The sequence below is a fragment of the Geotrypetes seraphini genome, chromosome 4, assembly GCF_902459505.1.
Source record: "Geotrypetes seraphini chromosome 4, aGeoSer1.1, whole genome shotgun sequence".
In the NCBI taxonomy this organism is placed as follows: domain Eukaryota; kingdom Metazoa; phylum Chordata; class Amphibia; order Gymnophiona; family Dermophiidae; genus Geotrypetes; species Geotrypetes seraphini.
Genome location: NC_047087.1, coordinates 45,732,159 through 45,752,348, shown reverse-complemented (window position 1 = coordinate 45,752,348; position 20,190 = coordinate 45,732,159). Strand labels below are relative to the sequence as shown.

The 20,190-nt window shown below is 40.4% G+C and overlaps 1 protein-coding gene across 2 annotated transcripts in view; it reads left to right on the top strand.

Moving 5' to 3' along the window:
- Positions 1-20,190, top strand: part of URI1 (URI1 prefoldin like chaperone) — a 211,327-nt gene that overhangs the window by 94,289 nt on the left and 96,848 nt on the right. For both annotated transcript variants that reach the window (XM_033941954.1, XM_033941953.1), the window contains one exon: positions 13,814-13,949. In XM_033941954.1, coding sequence (XP_033797845.1) covers positions 13,814-13,949 — 136 coding nt within the window. The remainder of the gene's footprint in view (positions 1-13,813; positions 13,950-20,190) is intronic.

Genomic DNA, 20,190 nt, shown 5'->3' with positions numbered 1-20,190 from the left:
TAATGCTATCACAAGATGTTAGATGGAAAGCTGTAGTGGACTGTTTTGAGCAGTATATCTAGAACTGGCCTATTCTGATGACAGTTTGTGAACAAAAACGAGAGAAAATGGATAGCACTGTAATGGCCAAAATCCTCAACATTGGGCTTAAGAGAAATGTTGAAGACATGCTGAGAATCCTCAAACCCATTTCTGGAGTTTTAAACAAAATACAGAAAAAACTGTTTTATTGCTGATGCTGTTGAAATGTGGAAGGAACTGAGGGTTAGATTCTCAAAACTTCATGTTAAAAACCGATGGACCGCTGTCACAGCCGTTACTGTAGTGATTTCAAAAAGGCAAGTCATTTTCCAAAAACACAAACATGCAAATGAGGTTGGCAGAGAGTAGCAAAGGTTCATTAAATTTGCATGTGTCCATCGCACATGCGCAGAATAAATGCTCAAAAAACCTCAAACAAATCGAAGATCGGCAGAAGGATGCCCACTCCCTCCTTGACCCCCCCCCCACACACACAAGGCAGCAGGAGAGATGCCCACTCCCTCCCACCGCCAAGCAGCGACCTCCCCACCACATACCCCCGGCAGCGGGAGGGATGCTCATTCCCTCCCGCTGCCAAGCAACGCCCCCCACACCACCTCCCCTAGCAGCGGGAAAGATACCCACTCCCTCCTGCCACCAAGCAATGCCCCCCACAACACTCCCCAGCAGCGGGACAGATGCCCACTCCCTCCTTCCGCCACACAACCCCCCCAGACACCCCCATGCCTCCAACAACCCCTCCCCCCTCCCTTGTTACGATAGCTGGCCAGAGGGGTGTTTATTCCCTCCAGCCAGCAGGCCCGTCTCTTCAAAATGGTGGGCCTTCCCCTCTCCGGTGCATCCTGTAATGCACCAGGAACGGGCCTAAGGATCTGACTGGCCCAGGTTGTTTAAGGCCTCTCCTATGGGAGGGGGCCTTAGGTGTCTGGGCCAATCAGAGCCTTAGGCCCATCCACGGATGCACCGGGGAGGGGCCTTAGGCTCTGATTGGCCTAGGTTAAGTCCCCTCCTCTTGGAAAAGAGATGGTTGAGGAGAAATATGACTGAAGTCTATAATATCCTGAGTGGAGTAGAACGGGTACAAGTGAATCGTTTTTCACTCCGTCAAAAATTACAAAGATTAGGGGACACTCAATGAAGTTACAGGGAAATACTTTTAAAACCAATAGGAGGAAATATTTTTTCACTCGGAGAATAGTTAATCTCTATAACGTATTGCCAGAAGTTGTGGTAAGAGCGGATAGCACAGCTGGTTTTAAGAAAGGTTTGGACAATTTCCTGGAGGAAAAATCCATAATCTGTTTTTGAGGCAGACACAGAGGAAGGCGCTGCTTGCCCTGGATCAGTAGCATGGAATGTTGCTACTCTTTGGATTTTTCCCAAGTGACCTGGATTGGCCACCGTGATGAGGGGGCTACTGGGCTAGATGGATCATTAGTCTGACCCAGTAAGAATATTCTTATGTTCTTATTTCTCTGGCGTGCATGTGTTTCTCCTGTTCTTTATGCAGTTCAAGTCGGAGGGCTAGAAAAAATGGCTAAGAGAGCTGCAAGGTGGCAGTTTTATGGTCTTATGGTCTTTTTCTGACTTAACATTACCATTCCAAAACCCGAAAAGCTCCCAAGGATTTCGGATAAAGGAACTTGTACCTGTACTTTTATTACCCATTGATCTATGGCAGTATTCTTCATTGCAAGGCCCAGGAGCCAATGGTATCCTCCATTTGAAGCAAGATGTGGCACCCTAACTCTCCTCCCTCGATATACACACACTTCCACCAACTTTTTTTTTTTTTTTAATTTACAGCTGGTTTTGTCTTGGGACTGTGCAACTCTCAGTGAATTTGAGATAGGCAGTTTTTACTTCTGTTTCTATATTTCTGCCAATGCTGCAAACAACTCTGACAGTGTATTTGAACAGCTCTTCTGGACTCTTGCAGACATTCTGGGATTGATTCTCTAAATGGCACCTGAAGCAGCAGGCACCTAGAAAAATGGTATTGGTCACATGTTAATCACATTCAGGTGCCACTTAGAGAATCACAGCTACCAGCACCTAACGACGAACTTAGAAGCTGGTAATGATGGTCAGACTTTTAAAGGCCTTCAGTTCTGGTACCTATGTTTGTCATAGAATTGCGCCTGGTGGCACTTGGTGACACCTAAGGCCAATTCTGCTCCTAAACATGCCTACTTAGGCATGTATCATCACTAAGCACTTGGGTTTTAGTCACCGGTCCTGGGAGGCGCCTAGGTTTTTTGTTTGGGTTTTTTTAACGGCTTTTAATGTTGTGCTTATTATGCCACTTAAAGCGCCGGTAGGCTCTTAACTTTAAGCAGCCCTTACAGAATTTCCCTCTCTGTTGCCATTACAATAGTTCTGATCATGTGTGAGGCTGAAATGGATGGCACAGATTGCATGACCATTAGAGAAGCTCACTTCTCTGTTGCAAACCAAGCATTTGCTAAAGCTCCTTAAACTCAATATTATTAAAAGAAAAGTCAAAAGAAATTTGAAAAAGAAAAGAAAGAAATTAATTAAAAAGCTATTAAGGAAACCTGACTTTACCATTGCAAGAGTAAGAAAGCTAACTAGCATAACCAGTCAGCTGAGGAAAAAAAAGAAAATAAATACCTGAAATACCAATAGTCTCATGTGCTCAGAGCCTTTTCTAAAGCTAATTCTGAACTCTGAGAAATCTATTGTAACTGCCATAAGATGATATTATCTTATCATTGATTCACCCTGTTTGTCAATGGAGAATGAATAGCCACAAGAAAAGATAAACTCTGCTCACTAGATTATTTTTACACAAAATATTTATCAGCTCGGAGGAGAAAATGACATTACTGCTGAGGAACGGATGCTTGAGAACTGAGTTAAGTTGGGGCAGTTAATAAGTGTTTCCCCCCTACTCTCTGCTCCTGAATCCCCCTCAGTAAAACACCATGAGTGAGCAGAACCTAGTAAATAAAAAAGTATTTGGAAAAATTTAAATAGTACCTGATGGAGAAGAATGCCAACAGTCTTATTCTGGCAAGACAGATTCAAGCATGGCAAAGACAGAAAGACTTGGATGAGATAGGTTCAAGGTGAATATGGTAAATGAATGAGAAGTAACCAAATGGGATGATGAGCTGGTTTTGAGCACTGAAAGCAAGAAACACAGACACATATGTAGAAACATAAGTTCCCTCAGTACCCTCGGATGTACACCGTCCGGCCCCATCACTTTATTCACCTTTAGTTTAGCGAGCTCCGCATGAACACAAAACTCTGAAAATCGATCCGTGTCTGCCACTCCTCCAGCCCTATTTGCTTTTGGTTTCTGCAATCCTGTTCCCAGCACTTCAGCTGTGAGCACTGAACAGCAATATTTCTTAATCAACTTCAATATAGGGAAAGGAAAAGGGATTGGGACTTGTATACTGCCTTTTTGAAGTTTTACAACCACATTCAAAGAGGTTTTCATTCAGGTACTTTAAGCATTTTTCCTATCTCTCCCAGTGGGCCCACAATCTATATAATATACCTTGGGCAGTAGAAGATTAAGTGACTTGCCCAGGGTTACAGAGAGCAGCACAGTGTTTGAAACCAGAACCTCAGGGTGCTAAGGCTGTAGCTCTAACGACTATGCCACACTATCCTCCTTTTCACCTTTGAATCTCACAATGCCACTTTCCCACTTCCTCCTATCACAAATATATCTAAAAAATGTCTTACCACGTGTGCAATTTTTTCTTCCATTTGTATCTTTGCTTTCCTGTCTACTCGATAATCCTCTCTTAACTTTTCCAGATATTTTTGCCTATCTTTTTATTTCTGCGATCATTTGTAGTTTATGAAAGCTAACTTCTTTTTCATTACCTTTTCAACTACTACTTTTGAGAACCAAAACAGCCTTATTTCCCTCTTTTCTTACAAAATAGTTGTTGCCCTTATAATAGCTTCTTTCAGTTTTGCCCACTGCTTTCCTACTTCTTCCAGATGTTCCTATCCAAACAATTCCTTGATATAACCCCCATCTGAACAAAGTCCAGTATGACCCTATCCCACGTGTGTTAAATTATAAACTGCTAGAACAGTTCACCTTGTAGAAAATTCAAGATCTCCCTACTTCTAGGAGATCCCACAATAGGGATACCCCAATCAACATCTGGTCTCTAATTATAGACGGACACGGGCTGATGAGGACCAGTCAGCACGGTTTTAGCAAAGGCAGATCGTGTTTGACGAACTTGCTGCACTTCTTTGAGGGAGTAAACAGACAGACAAGGGCGACCTGGTCGACATTGTATATCAGGATTTTTAGAAGGCGTTTGACAAAGTTCCACATGAACAACTATTTCGGAAAATTGCAAGCCATGGAATCGAGGGTGAAATACTCACATGGATTAAAAACTGGCTGGAGCATAGGAAACAGTGAGGGGGGTAAATGGTTAATACTCGGACTGGAAGAGCGTCACCACTGGGGTGCTGCAGGGCTCGGTGCTTGAACCCGTGCTCTTCAACATCTTTATAAACGATCTGGACACTGGTACGATGAGTGAGGTGATTAAATTTGTGAACGATACAAAGTTATTCAGAGTAGGGAAGACACAGGGGGATTGTGACATAATCAGACTCGAGGAATGGGCATCAACATGGCAGATGAGGTTCAACGTGATAAGTGTAAAGTGACAAAAATCTCATGCACGAATACAGGATATCCGGGGCAGTACTTGGAGAGACCTCCTAGGAAAGAGACTTGGGAGTTATGATCGACAAGTTGATGAAGCCGTCCACACAATGTGCACCGGCGGCGAAAAGGGCAAACAGAATGCTAGGAATGATAAAGAAGGGGATCACGAACAGATCGGAGAAGATTATCATGCCGCTGTACCAGGCCATGGTGCGCCCTCACCTGGAGTACTGCGTCCAGCACTGGTCGCCGTACATGAAGGACACGGTACTACTCGAAAGGGTCCAGAGAACAGCGACTAAGATGGTTAAGGGGCTGGAGGAGTTGCAGTACAGTGAAAGATTAGGGAAACTGGGCCTTTCTCCCTCCAACAGAGGAGATTGAGAGGGGACATGATCGAAACATTCAATGTACTAAGGGAATAGACTTAGTAGATAAAGACAGGTTGTTCACCCTCTTCAAGGTAGGGAGAACGAGAGGGCACTCTCTAAAATTGAAAGGGGATAGAGTCCGTACAAACATAAGGAAGTTCTTCTTCACCCAGAGAGTGGTAGAAAACTGGAATGCTCATCCGGAGTTTGTCATAGGGGAAAACACCCTCCAGGGATTCAAGACAAAGTTAGACAAGTTCCTGCTGAACCGGAACATACGCAGGTAGGGTTAGTCTCAGTTAGGGCGATGGTCTTTGACCAGAGGCTGCTGCGTGAGCGGACTGTTGGGCACGATGGACCACTGATCTGACCCAGCAGCGTCAATTCTTATGTTCTTACCAATTGGTTCCATTCCGTTCTTTACTAAAGTGATGGAAGGTTTGGTCCATCATCAGTTAATGAAATATTTGGAACATCATTTACTATTGCATGATTCTCAATAGAGTTTCCATCCCCAATACAGCACTGAAGCAGTCCTTGCAGCCATCCTGTATTTCTTACACACTTATCCTGCAGTTTGACCTTAGTAGTGATTTTGATCTTGTAGATCATGTAAAATTATTGGAATGTTTGGTTGCAATTGGAATTCAGGATAAAGTATATTCCTGGTTTAAGGGATTTCTTACCTTGCACTCTTATCAAGTTAGAACTGACAACATTTATTTGAGCAAGTGGACCAATCCTTGTGGTGTCCCTCAGGGTTCACCGCTTCCTCCTTTTCTTTTTAATGTATATCTTTCTTCCCTTGGTACAAGATTGTGTAATCTCAGCATCAAACTGTTCAGTTATGCAGATGATATCACAATCATAATTCCTACTTCATCCTCAATCACGAGTATTAGTTACCTTGTTGAAGAAACATTCAAGGTGACAGAAAAATGGATGAAGGAATATAAATGAAGTTAAATTCTGAGAAAACCAAACTCTTGTTTGCGTCCCCTTGCCAAAATCAATTTGAATCCTCCATGACTATAAAGTCTACAGAGTATCCTATCCACTCATCTATTAAAATCTTGGAGGTGATTCTTGATCATAGTCTATCCATGAAGAATCAAATGGATTCTGTTGTATGGAAGGGGTTCAACACGCTATGGAAATTGTGTACTTTGAGGGCATTTTTTTTATCTTCCAGCATTTAAAATGCTAGTCCAATCCTCGGTCCTAAGTCAGCTAGATTACTGCAACATTGTCTACCTTGCAGGTGTTATAAAAAAAATATTTCCAGACTAAGAATTGTCCAAAACGCTGTGGTCAGACTCATTTTTGGTCTAAAGAAATTTGACCACATTACCCCTTTTTACCAGGATTTGCACTGGTTGCCAGTGGAGGCACATATCATCTTCAAATTGGGCTCTATCTATTATAGAGTATCCTTAGGTCAAGACCCGCAATATCTGGCTAACTCATTCCATTTCGACACAAAGGTTTTCTCGTAGAACTCATGCTCTTTTCACATTTCCACCCGTTTCGAGCTGTAAATTTTAAAAATATTACGAGTGCATTCTTTCTTATCAAGCAGTCTGAAAACAGGTGTGATTCCGGAGGATTGGAAGATAGCCAACGTTACGCCCATCTTTAAAAAGGGATCAAGGGAAACTACAGACCGGTGAGTCTGACCTCTGTTCCGGCGAAAATGGCGGAAGCACTGATAAAAGAAAAAACCGATGAACATTTTGAAAAACACGAACTTCTGATAACCAGCCAACATGGTTTCTGCAGGGGGAGATCGTGCCTGACCAACTTATTGCACTTCTTCGAGGGAATTAACAAACAGATGGACAGAGAAGACCCCATAGACATCATATACCTAGATTTCCAGAAAGCCTTTGACAAGGTGCCTCATAAACATCTACTCCGGAAACTGAAGAACCATGGGGTGGATGGAGACGTGCATAGATGGATCAGAAACTGGTTAGCGGGTAGGAAACAGAGGGTAGGGGTGAAGGACTGGACTGGAGGAAGGTCACGAGTGGTGTTCCGCAGGGTTCGGTGCTTGGGCCGCTGCTATTTAATATATTCATAAATGATCTAGAAACAGGAACGAAGAGTGAGATAATAAAATTTGTGGACGACACCAAACTATTTAGTGGAGCTCAGACAAAGGAGGACTGCGAAAAATTGCAAAGGGACTTGGACAAATTAGGGGAATGGGCAGAGAGATGGCAGATGAAGTTCAATGTTGAGAAGTGTAAAGTATTACATGTAGGAATCAGAAACCCAAGGTACAGCTATACGATGGGAGGGATGTTATTGAATGAGAGTACCCAAGAAAGGGACTTGGGGGTAATGGTGGACATGACAATGAAGCCGACGGCACAGTGTGCAGCGGCTGCTAAGAGAGCGAATAGAATGCTAGGTATAATCAAGAAGGGTATTACAACAAGAACGAAATAAGTTATCCTGCCGCTTTACCGGGCAATGGTGCGACCGCATCTGGAGTACTGCGTCCAGTATTGGTCACCATACCTTAAGAAGGATATGGCGTTACTCGAGAGAGTTCAGAGGAGAGCGACACGACTGATTAAGGGGATGGAAAGCCTTTCATATGCTGAGAGATTGGAGAAACTGGGTCTCTTTTCCCTGGAGAAGAGAAGACTCAGAGGGGATATGATAGAAACTTACAAGATCATGAAGGGCATAGAGAGAGTAGAGAAGGACAGATTCTTCAAACTTTCAGAAAATAAAAAAAACAAGAGGGCATTCGGAAAAGTTGAAAGGAGACAGATTCATAACAAATGCTAGGAAGTTCTTCTTTACCCAACCTGTGGTGGATACCTGGAATGCACTTCCAGAGGACGTTATAGGGCAGCGTACGGTACTGGGGTTTAAGAAAGGATTGGACAATTTCCTGCTGGAAAAGGGGATAGAGGGGTATAGATAGAGAATTACTGCACAGGTCTTGGACCTAGTGGGCCGCCGCGTGAGCGGACTGCTGGGCGTGATGGACCTCAGGTCTGACCCAGCAGAGGCATTTCTTATGTTCTTATGTTCTTAAGTCATTAGAATAAGGATTTCAAACAGTTACTGTTGTGTCTGTTTGTTATTTACATTTTAGGAAACAATTAAAAACTTATTTGTTTTCCAGATTTTTGTGCAACTAACCGCTAACTCTCAGGTTGTTTTCTCATTCAATTGTAGCTTTATTATTTAATCTTTTGTTAACCACGTAGAACGGTTATGCAATCTAGAAATTGATTTTATGTTATATTATGTAAAATCTCCTATTAGTAGTACTTCACCTTTTACAGTTATATTTTGAATGTTTTCAATTAATTCTTTGCCCATTTCTTGCATCTGTGAAAGAGGCCTGTATATCACACCAATATAAATATATTTTCCACTTCGTCTTTCCAGGTTGACCCATAGTGCCTCTTCCTTACCCTGCAGAACCTGCAATTGTGTGGCTTTAATATGATCTTTAACTTATAGGGGGATAGTTTATAAACAGTGCTGAAACTTAGGCACCGGTAGGCACCCTACCAGTGCCTAAGTTAATCAAAAAACATCATTTAAAACGGTGAAAAATGGTAAAATTAAAGCGCCCACTGGCACCTAAATAAAGGGCGACTGCTTACGATATCTGCGCCCTATAAAGAATCCAGGCCATTATGTCACTCCCCCTCATTTTCTTCCTACATTGTCTTTCCTGAACAAATTATAGCCCAGTATATATCCCAATCATGGCTCTCCGTGAACCACGTCTCCATGATCGCCACTAAATCCAACTCAGCCTCTTCCATCACATCCTCTAGATCTAGAATCTTCTTTCCCATACTTCGAGCATTAGTATATACTGTTTTCCAGACATTGCCCCTTTTCTTCATTTGTGTAAATGTATTTAGTGATTCACTTATCTGAGGGCTTATACTTATCTGGGGGTTTTGATCATCCTGCCCCTGATGCAAACCATCCCTGCTCAGCAGCCCTTGGAAAATTATCCCATGGTCCCGGAAGTCACAAAGCTCTCGACAATGCCAACCACACAGCCACACGTTGACAGGGAGGATCAATGAGAATACCATCTGCACAACTGGCTACTTTACCTTCTCTCCCCGAGCCACAAAGTCATTTTGGATACATTCAGAGGGGTACCTCACAGTATCATTAGTGCTAACAAGGATGAGTAGCATTGGATAATAGTCATTAGGCTTGATGAGTCTCAGCTGTGCATGTAAAATGTTCAATCAACTTTGGCTGAAATCTGGAGAAAGGTGTGCAAAATTGGAAGCAGAGTGGACGCAATGAGGGATGTGCAAATAGTGCAATCAAATAATCAAGGCTTAAAGGGAAGTCAAGACATATTAGACACATTGGAAGATCTCAAAAATAGATCCTGGAGGTGCAACCCAAGATTTAAAGGAATACAAGAAATAGCAATAAAAGGACTGTATGCAAGTAATAACCAAAATTTGCAAACTTCCTGCTGTGCGTGAATGGATCCAATACAAAGGCCACAGCACATTGGATTGTTAAATTAGAAAGAGTGCATCAGAGCATGGACAAGTGCAAGGACTCTGCTCCCCATGACACTATAGTGTTTTTCCATAAATACACAGCAAAGGAAAAAGTCTCACACAAAGCATGTCTTCAGAAAGAGATCTTGAAGGACAATTGTAAAATTGCAGTATACTTGGGCTTGACAAGAGTACACTACAAATGCACAAAGAGCTAGGTGAGTTAATCCAATATTTACAATCAGCAAATTATCACTACAGATGGATATTTCTATTTATTAATTACTGCTATGGGGAAATCCAAGAAGGTACAACCAAGTGCTGAAGTGTAGAAGGTACTAGAATAATTGGGCTGCAATAACTTGCTAGTGCACAGCATGAACTCAAAGCCTTCACAAGACACTACATTGTATAATGATTGGCAACAGAGTCCCAGACGCGTGCTCTAAATCTCAGCAAAGACCTGTGAACTTGAACACATGAAAGCCGAACTGGTTGAGATACAACTACCAGTACATTGTTTTGTAGATTTTTTAATGCATGGGACGGTGCATGTCTCTTTGATGCATCCTCTCGTTCTCCCTACCTTGGAGAGGATGAACACTTAAAGCTATTTACACACTGTCTTTGAAGGCTGGATGAGGGACGTTTAACAGTGCCATGATGGTCCCCATATACAACCGGCGCTTGTACTTTTATTAGTACTTTCTAGCACTTATTGGTTGGTGACTGAGCACTTTACTAGCACTTGCTGCATTTTATACAAACATTTTTAATTGTTTTTTTATTAATTTGCTACAATGCATGGGAACAGCTGCATATGCCTAGAAAGATTTTTTAGTTCTGAGCTCTGAGAGGACTAATCATTCTCAAGTTTGTTGGCTAATATCACTTATTAAGTTTTTGATTTATCCTACTATTGGTGGAGGACTCCCGATATAAGTAAGCAGTTATATTTTTGGGTTATTTGTTATAAACATCATCATGTGTTATTAAACAGATCTAGGTTGAAAGATTGTTTCTTGTGAGATCTTACATCGTAAGTAGAAAGCAGTTAATGAGAGTGCACAATATGGATTAAGCAGTGAGACTTGAAGATGTGAACAAAGCCATATAGAGGGAGAATCTGAGAAGTAAAAATTAAAGTAACCATAAGGATGTACTGCCATTTCATTTATTAGATTAATGAGTTTTCACAGTGAAATGGTTAGCAGTTCTGTATGTTGAATCCTTCATAACTAAGTCAATCTGACAAATATACACAGCAAGGTTTGGAAGTCCCAATGGTTGTTGCGGGTGAGAAGACCTCAAGTGCTCACTGGTGCCAGATATAGAAAAATCTTGTCCGGTCACCACAAACTTGAGCTATCATTGGTCCTTTTGTGGAACCCCCTAATTAAATATGTACTACTAATCACTTTTCAGCTACAAATTAACATTTAGGAGTTACTTAGCTTTTAAAGCTAGTGGGTGAACAGCCAGGACCATAAAGATGCTAAATTTCAATTGTTTTCTCTCAATGGAGCATCCCTGTTTCACTTCCTAAGAGCTTCATCAGGAGATATTGCACCCAGAGGTTCCCTGTAGCTTTGAGAAACACTGAAACCATTTTCAAGTTAGGTTAATCTGCAGCACCCACCCACCGCATTTCTCCTTGTGTTCTGATACCTTGACACTGCAAGCCCAGCTCCTTGAATATACCAGAATAATTCCTTATCAATTTTTATACTTCTATGGTCAGGAAGCCTGTTATATTCAGTACCAGGTCTCTGTGATAGATTTGCTGAAAGGCAGTGACTTTTCCCACAGTACAAAAGAGAATCCAAAGAAATTTGCAATGTACTTAATATTTAAAGAAGAAAAAGGATTTTCCATTATGATGGCAATTCTTTAAAGGGGTGCGTAGATGTAGGTGTCCCAATAAATCACGGAGGTACCTATTCTATAATGGCATATAGGCACCACAATTTCATGATAGAATACTAGCATAAAACCGTATCATCTTAGACCAGGCATAAATGGGCATATCTAAGTGCAGCAAATAGCATGGGCAACATTCGGTATTTTAAAAAGTTGTGCACAGAAGCACCTCTTCATACTCCGCTCACATATACAGTACATCTCTCACCCTTTGCAATTCTGCACTAGGCAACACATGCACCCTTATAGAATAGTGCTTAGGGTAGTTGTGTTTTAAGTGGCACTTTTTTGCTGCAGTTATTGAATTGCCTTTTATGTGTTTCCATTACATCCTTGCTTAAATTTAGTAAGCCTATACAGATCTTAATAGGATCATGTGCTTAGACTCCATCTCACTGGTAAGGATGACTTTTCCCTGTATTTGTTCTAATTAATATGGATGGCACCTCAAAATTTATGATGTTAAAATCAATATAAGAATAACATAAAATGGGCCAAAAACAAGACCAGCATAAGAATATAAATAAATAATTTTATTGCAACAAACACTGCCAATTCTCAGTTGTCCGACTTGGCCATGTTTTGCCCCCTCTGGGGCTGCATCAGGGACTAAGACAAAAATTATCAAGTCAGTAGCCATCTAATTGTGAACACAGCACACTGTTAAATGAGTAGTGTGCTATGTTCACAATTAGATGGCTACTGACTTGATAATTTTTGTCTTAGTCCCTGATGCAGCCCAAGAGGGGGCAAAATGAGGCCATGACAGGCAATTGAGAATTGTCAGTGTTTGTTGTGATAAAATAGTTTATTTATAGTTTTATGCTAGTCTCCTGGTTTGTTTATTTTTTTCAGATCGTTTCTCTATCTGTTTTTTTGGGAGCATAACATGAAATGGGTACAAATGATACACTGTTAGGAAAGCAGTATAAAAGTGTAACGTACAAGAGTAAATCAAAAAGTAAAGGCAAAATAAATTTAACAGCTTTAATAGAAGTAACTGTGAGCAATTGAACATATCACTTTTCCACATAGTCTTCATGACAGACGATGCATTTGTTGTATCGTTCAACTAGCTTCTGCATTCCTGCAGAGAAGTTTTTTAGTTGCTCCCGAAACCAGGTGAGCACCACTTCCTTTACTTCATCATGCTTTGTTTTTTGCTCTCCGGGTCGCAGTGATGAACCCATGTTTTGTCACTGATGACAATTCTCTCCAGAATACTTGGATCTTTTTCATATCGTCTTCAGGAACTGGGTTGCAACCTCCACACGCTGTTGCTTGTACAGATCAGTAAGCTGTTTAGGAACCCATTGTGCGCAGACTTTCCTGTATCCCAAGTCATCATGCATTATGGCAAATGCCGATCCACAGCTGATATCCAGATTTGCAGCCAATTGAGACACCATTTTCTGTCGGTCTTCTCTAATCAAGGCATCCGCCCTGTCAATGTTCTCTTATGTGTGCCATGTTGATTGGCGACCAGAACGACCTTCATTGGTTGCACCTTTTCTTCCCACTTTAAACCTTTTGTTGATTTCATGGTGCTATGTCCATACTGAGTCAATATCTGATGGTGAATTTCCACAGGTTTCACTCCCCCTGCCCAAAGAAAGCACACTACTGTACGTTGTTTTTTGATGGTGCAATCTTGCAATGGAGCATCCATGTTTCTGACTTCATGGCTGCCACACAACTAAAGGCCGAGTGCTGCACTGTGTGTGGAAGAACTATCCGACAGGCAATGTATGAGTACTTACATTGCATTTCACAAGCTCTCTTCCGGTTATCGCGTAATTTAACAATTGCCTTTAATTTTTGATTCTCCCTCATACAACTAGTAGTAGTTCTTACCTCTCTCAGGTATTTGATGAAGATGGAGCTTTGCTTCAACTTCTCTGAACAGTATTCACTATTCAGTCTCACTTTCATTACACTAAGAGTTAATTGAGAAGCTGGGCTTTTAGATCCATTCTTACATCCCTTTGTGATCTTCATTGTATGTTGTGTGATAAAACTTAGTTTCAATAGTGCATCATTCTCCAGATAATTTTGTCAAGCTGTGTTCATCTTACATCATTGATTAGCATCTAACAAATTTGTAGAGTAATCAATAATTTATTTTGGCTTTTAGAATTGTTTTGAAAGGTCTGTTAAACCCATTTCCTCCTCTTTTTCAGTGGGGCGGTATAATCTTTTTGGTCAGATTAGGTTTGATAATAAGATAACCCACTTCTCTAATTTTACTTGTTGTGGTGCTAATTTCAGGTATTTGATGTTTACAGGTGCCCTTTGGATCTCTCGCCTTTATGCCTGGAAAACTTGTCCACACAAATGAAGTCACTGTTTTGCTTGGTGACAACTGGTTCGCCAAATGCTCAGCAAAACAAGCTAGTAGTCTGGTGGATCACAGGAAAAAATGTACGTATTTTTCAGAGCTTAATGATGCTAGTAAAATGTTCTGCCTAAGGAACCAGGTTTAGACAAATCAAATTAATGTTTTAAAAATTTTTTTATTTATATATTTCTTAGTATCTGTTTACAGCCTTTTTGAAGAAATTCACCCAAGGTGGTATACAGTAAGAATTAGCTGAACAAAATATATTCAAATAACAATATACATCGTGGCATAATAAACAGGGTGCCCACTCCTTGATTTTAAATGGTTACAAAATCAAAACTTATTGGAATATGTTTATAAATAAGATGACAGCAAATACAAGTCCTAAAAAGCAAAGTTAGCAAGACTTTATACAGTCGCTTGCACTTTCACCCTTACAAGCTGCAATTGGTGCAGAAGTTACAACCTTTAGACAATGCAGTACGACAAAATGACCAGTTGTTCCTCAAGTGGCCCCCGAGATCACTAGTAAACTAAAGGAAACCTGGTGGTTATCTATTATTTAAATATAAAATAAAGAACCACTGATATAAGTCAAAATGACACTGCAGGTAATTTTTTTCTCTCTGATTGTTATATAGACAGGAACAAGCTTCAGATTATGGAGTTTCACCCATTCCGGGTTTTCTCAAAGAGAAAGACAATTCTTTTCTCTTACTTCTACTTGCATCACTGGCTTGAACCCATCCACCCTACCATAACTAAAACGGTTAATGTATTCTTTATTTCTTAAATTACTTTATCTCTGTAATTAATCACTCTTCAATCTCCAATTAATCTATATTGAAATTTATACTAAATTCAACTGTTTAAATCTTTAAAAAACTCACAATTCATTAATACTTTGTACTGTTACAGCTCCTCAAACTTGGAACTCCCTTCCTATTTATTTAAGAGAAGAAAATAACTTAGATAAATTTAAAAGTAAACTTAAGAGCTTTCTTTTTAAAGATGCCTATGATGCTTAGGAGTCTGAACCTACCGCTATAAACTCTTTCAAGGTTACTGTCTTATTCCCCTCCTATTGTTTTCTACCATAATTGTTCCTCTTTCTATCATCAATATTGTATTTCCTTACCCATTCATTCCTTCTGCTTCTTCTGTTATTGTTTATATTGTTAGTTACTAATCTGTTATGTTTGCTTAGTATCTACTTGTTTTTAATAACCCCAGTTTTAATCTGTAATTTGAAAGATTTGTTCATCGCTTAGAAATTTGAGTAAGCGATTAATCAAATGCACAATAAACTTGAAACTTACTTAAGAAAATTCATTAATATCAAATGCACAATAAATTGAAACTTACTTAAGAAAATTCATTAATATCACAGCTCATTTCAAAACTCAAAACCGACAGAAAAAAATTGTACTTGTCTTTAAAAAGTGCACTGGTGCTTCAAAGTGCTATGTCAAAAAGTGCTTTTGTGCTGTAAACTACTTCAGTTCATTTCAGACTTTTAGAACTTAAAGTACTTAGCTTATGCTCTTTAGAAACCAAGGCCGTTGCTTATTACTTTTAATCATCAGATCACCAGACATTACTGTTTGTGACTTTTTCCTTTGGGGGTATGTGAAAGGCAGAGTGTACATTCCTCCACTACCCACAACTATGGATGATCTGCAGGAACGCATTACTAAAGCTATAAATGCAATCACGCCAGATTTGCTTTGGAGAGTCTGGTCCGAGTTCGATTATTGCATCAATGTTTGCTGAGTAACAGGTGGGGTGCGCATCGAGTGTATGTAATCAAAAGATACCATATGAAACTTTGAGTTGATGAAACTGTAGTCTCAAAGGTGAAAGAATATTCCAATAAATTTTGGTTTTGTAACCATTTAAAATACAGGAGTGTTTTTGTGGGCACCCTTTATAACGTACAATGTTAACAAAATACACATTAAAACATCTTAAACAGTATAGGGTATAAATGGAGGTAAACAGAAGGTAGATAGAAATAAGGGTGACAAATTTAAGGAAAAATTGCACATGAAGTCCGAGAAGATCAGGAGAAATGATTTCAGCTAGAGTAGGAAAGGATACCCTATATACTCTAATATAAGTCGAAACCCCCATTTTCCCCCCAAAAAGGAGGAAAATGGTTGACTCGAATATAAGTCGAACGGCTTAATATTCAAATGCCCTTCCCTGTCAGGCTCTGCACCCAGCCCCCTTCCCTCCATCCCCTGTCAAGCTCTGCACCCAGCCCCATCCCTTCCAAGTACTGCACCCAGCCCCCTTCCCTCCCTCTCTTGTCAGGCATTGCACCCAGCCACCTTCCCTTCCCTTCCCTGTCAGGCTCTGCACCCTGCCCCTTTCCTTCCTTCCCTGTCAGACTCTGTACCCAGCTCCCCTCCCTCCCAGGTTCTGCATTTTGTCCCCCCTCCCTGCCCTGTCCGTCGTAGCTCCTCTGCCGATCCCTGGTGGTCCAGAGGTGCAGTGGGAAGGAGCAAGCTTATTACAAAAATTTGCAGGAGCCAGTCAGGATGCTGCTCAGTGCCAAGCAGCAACGCCAAAGCGCGCTCCAGCTCCTGCTCAGTGCCGCTCAGTATTAGGCTAATATTTTGGCTCAAAAATCCTGGTTTATATTCGAGTATATACAGTAAGAAAGTCCTGTTACTGGTTGTGCAATTAGGGTTAGATTCTGTTAACAATGTAGGTGCCTAAATGTATCAAACAAGCGTTGGGCGTCGTTAATCGTGCCTACATTGTAGGTGTCTCTAATGTAGGCCAGGGTTTGCCTTGCGTACAATGTAGGCACAATTTTGTTAGCAGCGCCTAACTTATAAAAACGTCTCTGATTTGCCCCTAACAACACCTATATGGCGTTAGATGCCTAGATGTAGGTGCCTACACCAGAGGTGTAGGTGCCTAAAGACTTACGCACCTACCACCAAATTAATCTTAATTTTTTTTGTCATTATGAGCTCATTAATAACGCCATTAGCTCTAATTTTGAAATGGATTTTTATTGATTTGCAACCACATATAGAATTTTCCCCTTAGGCCTGAATTCTCTATAGGGCGCGGATATTGGTGGCCACTGATTGCATGTCAGTCATGTGATGGTACCCTATAGAGAATTGTGCCTCTGTGAAAGATAGGCATCAGAAATGTAGGCCAAGGTTTTCTGGGCCTACATTTCTGGCACCTATCTTTCTCATGAATCGTGCCTATATAGGCACTTTAGGCTGTCTAACACCACTTCCGGCATTAGCCATGCCCATAGTGACATTTGACAGCCTAAAGCACCCACGTAGGTGCAATTCTGGTAGGTCCTGGTTGGTGCTTTAATGGTGCCTTTTTTTCCATTTTAAATGGCGTTTGTTACATAGGCGATGGTAGAGCACCTGCTGGCGCATAAATTTAGGTACTGTTTCTAGAATTTCTCTCTTAGCTCCTGTAGGTGTGACTAGCTAGCTATTTTCTTCCATTAAAGGATTGGAAAAAGAGCCAAACTTTCACCTGCTTCCTGAAGTAGAGAGAGGCTTGGCTAAGCAAAGCATTTCTAGGATTTTATTCCAGAGTGTGAGGGTTACTCTGGAGAAGTCTTTGTTGATTTTCTTTGGAGAAAGTGAGGTTAGGGACTTTAGTAACCTTGGAGGTGTGTAGAAGAAGGAAACCCTGTTCTTCAAGTACTCTGGTCCATTTCCTTTAAGGGCCTTGAAGATCAAACATAGAGTTTTAAATTTAGCCCAGTATTGTGATCATTCCACTTACAACCTTATTTTTATTACCATTTTAATACCAAACATAATATGCTCATGCTTCTTCCTGTGTTATGCTGATTTTTGAAAAAGGTTCCAGGGGAGATCTGGGAAATTACAGATGGGTAAGCCTGACTTCAGTGCCAGTGGACATAATTATAAAAAATAAAATTGTGGAACACATAGACAAGCATGATTTAATGGGACAGAGTCAGCATGGGTTCAGCCAAGGGAGGTCTTGCCTCACTTATTTGCTTGACTTTGAAGGTGTAAATAAACATGTGGATAAAGGTGAGCCAGTTGATTTAGTATATCTAGATTTTCAGAAAGCTTTTGATAAAGTTCCTCATAAGAGGCTCCTGAGAAAATTAGTCATGAGATAGGAGGCAATGCTCAGTTGTGGATTAGGAATCGGACAGAAAACAGAGGGAAGGGTTAATCGGCATAACATTGTCCACCCTCCAATCTTAAGGTACTACAGACAATTTTAGTGACAGGTTACAGATCACTAATAGCAGATCAGCAATTTCATGTTTCAGCTCTTTCAATATCGTGGGATGTATACCATCTGGTCCCGGTAATTTATCACACCTTAACTTGTAAATGTGGCTTAGTACGTCTTCCAGGTTTACTGAGATTTCTATCAGTTCCTCCACATCATCACCCTTGAAAACCATTTCTGGTTCAGGTAGATCTCTTACATCTTCTTCCGTAAAGACTGAAGCAAAGAATTCATTCATTTTCTCTGCTATGGCTTTATCCTTCCTGAGTGCCCCTTTTGCTCCTTGATCATCCAACAGTCCCACAGATTTCTCAGTGGAGGAGGGTAACTAGTGGAGTGTTGCAGAGATCTATTCTGGGACCGGTGCTATTTAACTTATTAATAAATGATCTGGAAACGGGAATGAGGATTGAGGTAATTAAATCTGCAGATGACGCTAAATTTTTCAAAGTTGTTAAAATGCATGCAGACTATGAAAAATTGCAGGCAGAATTTAGGAAATTGGAAAACTTGGCATCCAAATGGCAGATGAAATTTAATGTGGACAAATGCAAAGTGATGCACATTGGGAAGAATAACCCAAATCATAGTTACATATGTTAGGGTCCACCTTGGGGGTCAGCACCCAAGAAAAGATAGGGTGTCATTGTAGACAGTACGCTGAAACCTGCCCAATGTGTGATGGTGGCCAAAAAAGCAAACAAGATTTTAGGAATTATTAGAAAAGGGATGGTAAATAAGACTAAGAATGTTATAATGCCTCTGTATCACTCCATGGTGTGACCTCACCTTGAATATTGCATTCAATTCTGGTTGCCTTATCTCATAAAAGATATAGTGGAACTAGAAAAGGTTCAAAGAAGAGTGACCAAGATGATAAAGGGGATGGAACTCCTCTTGTATGAGGAAAGACTAAAGAGATTAAGGTTCTTCAGCTTGGAAAAGAGACTGCTGAGGGCAGATATGATTGAAGTCTATGAAATCCTGAGTGGTGTAGGACAGGTACAAGTGTATCGATTTTTTTTACTCCCATCAAAAATTACAAAAACCAGGGGATGCTCAATGAAGTTACAGGGAGATACTTTTAAAACCAACAGGAGGAAATATTTTTTCACTCAAAGAATAGTTAAGCTCTGGAACGTGTTGCCAGAGGATGTAGTAAGAGCAGTTAATGTAGCTGGTTTTAAAAAAGGGTTTGGACATTTTCCTGGAGAAAAAGTCCATGGTCTGCCATTGAGACAGACATAGGGGAAGCTACTGCTTCATTGGATTGGTAGCATGGAATGTTGCTACTATTTGGGTTTTTGCCAGGTATTTGTGATGTGAATTGAATACTGGGCTAGATGGACCATTGGTCTGACCCAGTAAGGTTATTCTTATGTTCTTATGTCAGTCCTCCACTTTTCTGGATTTATTTTTGGAAAATATACACATGCATAATAGCATAATTTTCACAGATGCAATTTATGAAGATAACAAGAAGCTATATCCATATTTTTGCGTTCATGAGCCAGGATGCCAGTTAATTATTATAAAAGTAATTCCAGGGAAGCAGGATACTGACGTTGTTAGTGCACTGTCTGGAGGAACTGAAGCAATGTTGAGGCTTTGACCCAAACAGAACATTAACAGTAAATGCTGTGTCCAGAGTGATTTTAATGCTGTTCTTAAGAAACATTTGTTTATAGACTTTTATTTCATGGTGTTCTTGCGAAAAAAATCAGTTGACACAAGCATTCTGAACAGTTAAATTGCAAAACCAGTGCATTTCTAGGGAATTAATGCATTTCATTTCATCCAGTTGGATTGCTTGGATTCAGATCAAACATTCTGTTTCTTATACTTAATGATAACCAGCAGAGGTCCACTTATAGTTGATGTCCTGGTGAAAGGAGTAACAACAAATGCCTGACCCTAGAGGCACAGATTTTATCATTATAAATCTCACAATTAGAATTTTAAACTTACAAAATATATTTTATTTAAAAAACAATCTGTTTTAAGAACTGCAGTGATTAACATTCTGTTCATTAGGGGGCTTAACTAGTTAAGGTA